Below are 3,307 nucleotides of genomic sequence, written 5' to 3' on the forward strand. Positions count from 1 at the left end.
GTGACACGATATTGTGTTACAACAACATATAACAGCATGGCCGCAAAGATGCTTGCCTTCAAAACAGGGGTGCATTTCTCGAAAGCGTAGTTGCTAGCCAGTTGGCAACTTGGGTAGCTGCCGTGCCAATGGGAAAATGCAGCAACTATGGTTTCGAGAAATGCACCCCAGAGTTTGTCAAAGGTAGATGTAAAAGAGAACCAAAATCCCTGCCAAGACAGACACAGGTCACCCCACTGTGTACTTGTCACAATCAGCTAGCTAGCTATCATCGACTTTCAAATCTCTTCACTAGGAGAGCACGGCCTGGCTAACAATCAGCTGATTCTGGGCTGGTTGGATCACATTGGTGGCAGGGTTTTTACACTTTATTTTAAGGACTCATTAGGTAACAGTGGAATAACTGGTGTACCAACTATCATGTATTGTTGTTGTAATTACATCATCAATTTACTTTTATTATTGTACTTTTGGCATTCTGTGCCAAAACCATTATATTTATGTGATCTCAGTAAGGCTTTCTATCACAGAAACATTTTAGTGTGCCTATCTACATGTATCAACATATTATATTGCATACACTCTACTTAACCCTAGCCTTGACCCACTAGGTAAAGTGCAGGTATGGATGCCAGACGGCCCCGATAATGGCCCGGGGCCCCTAGACTTCAGGTTGCTGTGGGCCCCCCGGAAGGCAAATTTCTCAACAAATTTGCATAGACTGTGTCATTAGCTAGGAATTAAGGATAACGTGTTTACCAACTGTACTCTACACAACAGATGAAATATAATATTGCATCTTGTCACAATTCTGCAATTTTTCACTATTGGCCAATCAGGTGGGGCCCCCAAGACTGTAAACTTATCTAGCTCGTGTGTTAATCCAGCCCTGCATTCCAGGGTGGACATCCCGAGGTCAGAAAGTAACAACCATTTGCAGCTTTTCAGGTGCTGGTTACTTGCTTGCTGATATTTTCAAACGCGGATACTATTTTTAATAAGAGTTTTTATTATGAGTTTTATTATGAGTTTTGGAATGATCATTCTAAAACTCTGTTTACGTGTAAAATGAGTCAAAACCAATGCATATTCAAAAATATCCATATACATGGAAACAGCTTCTCAGTGAACCAACAGATCCTAATACCTAATTACTACACCTCTTCAGCCACATTGATGAGCTGAAATCATCTGTTTTAGGAGTACAGACAGAAATAATATCTGACAGGAATTCTACTTCTACCGTTCAATATCTTTTAGTGCCTGCATTTTGTCACACCTGCAAATGGGACTAGGTACAAAGTAACACTGAATGCTAAACCTTGTGCACTTATCTCTTCTTGTTTTAATACCAGATTAATGTTAATTCCACAATGTCCGTTTTTCAAAAAAAATCTTCAAATTTGACATTTTCAACTTGAAACTTGAAAGGTGTGACCCACACAGCCACTTACCTCTACTGTCTGCGGTGTCCTCCAGGACCACATGGACGGTGGCCTGCTGTGATCCATGCAGGCACGAGTACTCGCCCGTCCAGTCCTCATCCAGCTCGGGGATCTGCCACTTGGGGCTGGTCTCTGACATTTCCACATCACCTATCATCCATATGACATCGCTAGAGACGCCAGGGCACTCGACTGTCACACTGTCACCTGCCCTGCCCACAAGCACTGTGGAGAGCGCACACACACACACACACACACACACACACGCACACGCGCACACACACACACACACACACACACACACACACACACACACACACACACACACACACACACACACACACACACACACACAGCTATTTCAATATCAAAATTCATTCTTGCTGTCTTAGTTACCAAGCTACTCTGTTTTAATTGTATACCCCCCCCTACAAGTTGTTCTGAGGAAACATTACTTTTACTTAGTCACTTTATTTTAGTCACACAATTTTTTAAAAAGCAACTGCTGGCTGTGTAGCTGACTATTTTGTTCTATCAAGACATAGGCCCTTCTTCATCTATTGCCATAAAGTACATCAAACTCTTCATATGAATGTTATTTAATATGCTTATCACAAAATGTCTCCTAAAGGTCACTCATTAAAATATTTTTAAGTAGGCAGGTTATGTTTTACATGGATGTTTATTTTTAATGCTAGAGATGTTTTTTTTTTTATGTAGGCCTAGTCTACATAATTAGGCCTAATATTACAAAGCAAAATGCTGGGAATAAAACATTAAATTAAGGAAAACATATAATTTGTCATTGCACTTCATTCAAGATAAATTAGGCTTAATCGAGAACATGGAAAATAAAGGGGAGAACATTACAGAATTGCTGCTTATTGCATTCCGAATGTCCACCGCTTTTGTCCCCGAAATGCCTCGTGTATAAGCGCTAGTTTTGTTCATACAATCAACAAATTGAAGTAAATATTCACAAATGACATAAAATTAAGGATCTGTCTAAATTCGTGAACGCCCTGCTGTATGCTATCTACTAGATATTTCCTTTGTAGAATAAATATTTGCATCACATTTACTCCGCTATAATTCCTCGAAAGAATTTGAGACTGAAACTATGTAAAGAAGCCGCACTAGACGTACTTGGCCGAAAGAGGAAGGTGGATTAGACTGATGAAATAAGACAGTAGACAGAGAGTAGTAAGTGGCAGCGGTGGAGAGGGGTGGTGGTAAAACGCGCATCTTACTGTGTTTGGGGAATGAGGCTGCTGATACCGTTAGTGATCCGGCGGCCAGTACCCCCATGAGCCATAATGACCACATCAAAGAGTACATCTTCCAGGCACTTCAGTCAATTAAGTCTCACGGAGGGTTGTAATCTGTAGAAAAGAACAAAAAAAACATTTAGAGGATTGTTTCATTTCAGAAATATGTCTAACCCAAGCCTAACTAAAATAAATAGCTTAAGTGAAATAAATAGGCTACTTATCTCGAGCTACTTTAGACTAAAACTCGTTTTGCAATAAGAATAATTGGCTGTATATCGATTATTTCATATCCAGCCAAATTGGCTGTCACCACTTTGAAGCGTAGTACCCACCTTGGTTTGGGTATTCTCCCGTGAAAACCTCGTGATGGTTGTGATCCATGAGGCTGCGGACCGGTCTTTTATTGGCCGTTTTACACCTACACATTCTAAAAGAAATACAAAAAAAGAAAAGAAAATGCGACCGCATGGTTGAGTTGCGTGTTTACGTTTACGCACGAGGGCAGGGCGCTTGTGCCTGTGCGTAATGGTACACGCCGCCTCTTAGGGGAATATTGTGAAAGGTTGCTATCGTTCACACCACCACTGAAGG

General features: G+C 40.9%; 1 protein-coding gene across 1 annotated transcript in view; it reads right to left on the reverse strand.

Annotated features, from left to right (window-relative positions):
- il12b2 (interleukin 12B 2) overlaps positions 1 to 2,770 on the reverse strand; it is a 5,340-nt gene extending 2,570 nt beyond the window's left edge. The window contains exons 1-2 of the mRNA XM_063196332.1: positions 2,696 to 2,770; positions 1,455 to 1,670 (exon numbers count right to left, since the gene is read on the reverse strand). Coding sequence (XP_063052402.1) covers positions 1,455 to 1,670; positions 2,696 to 2,753 — 274 coding nt within the window. The 5' untranslated portion in view covers positions 2,754 to 2,770. The remainder of the gene's footprint in view (positions 1 to 1,454; positions 1,671 to 2,695) is intronic.
- Between the last annotated feature and the right edge of the window lie 537 nt (positions 2,771 to 3,307).

The sequence above is a fragment of the Engraulis encrasicolus genome, chromosome 4 (assembly GCF_034702125.1).
Source record: "Engraulis encrasicolus isolate BLACKSEA-1 chromosome 4, IST_EnEncr_1.0, whole genome shotgun sequence".
Lineage (NCBI taxonomy): Eukaryota > Metazoa > Chordata > Actinopteri > Clupeiformes > Engraulidae > Engraulis > Engraulis encrasicolus.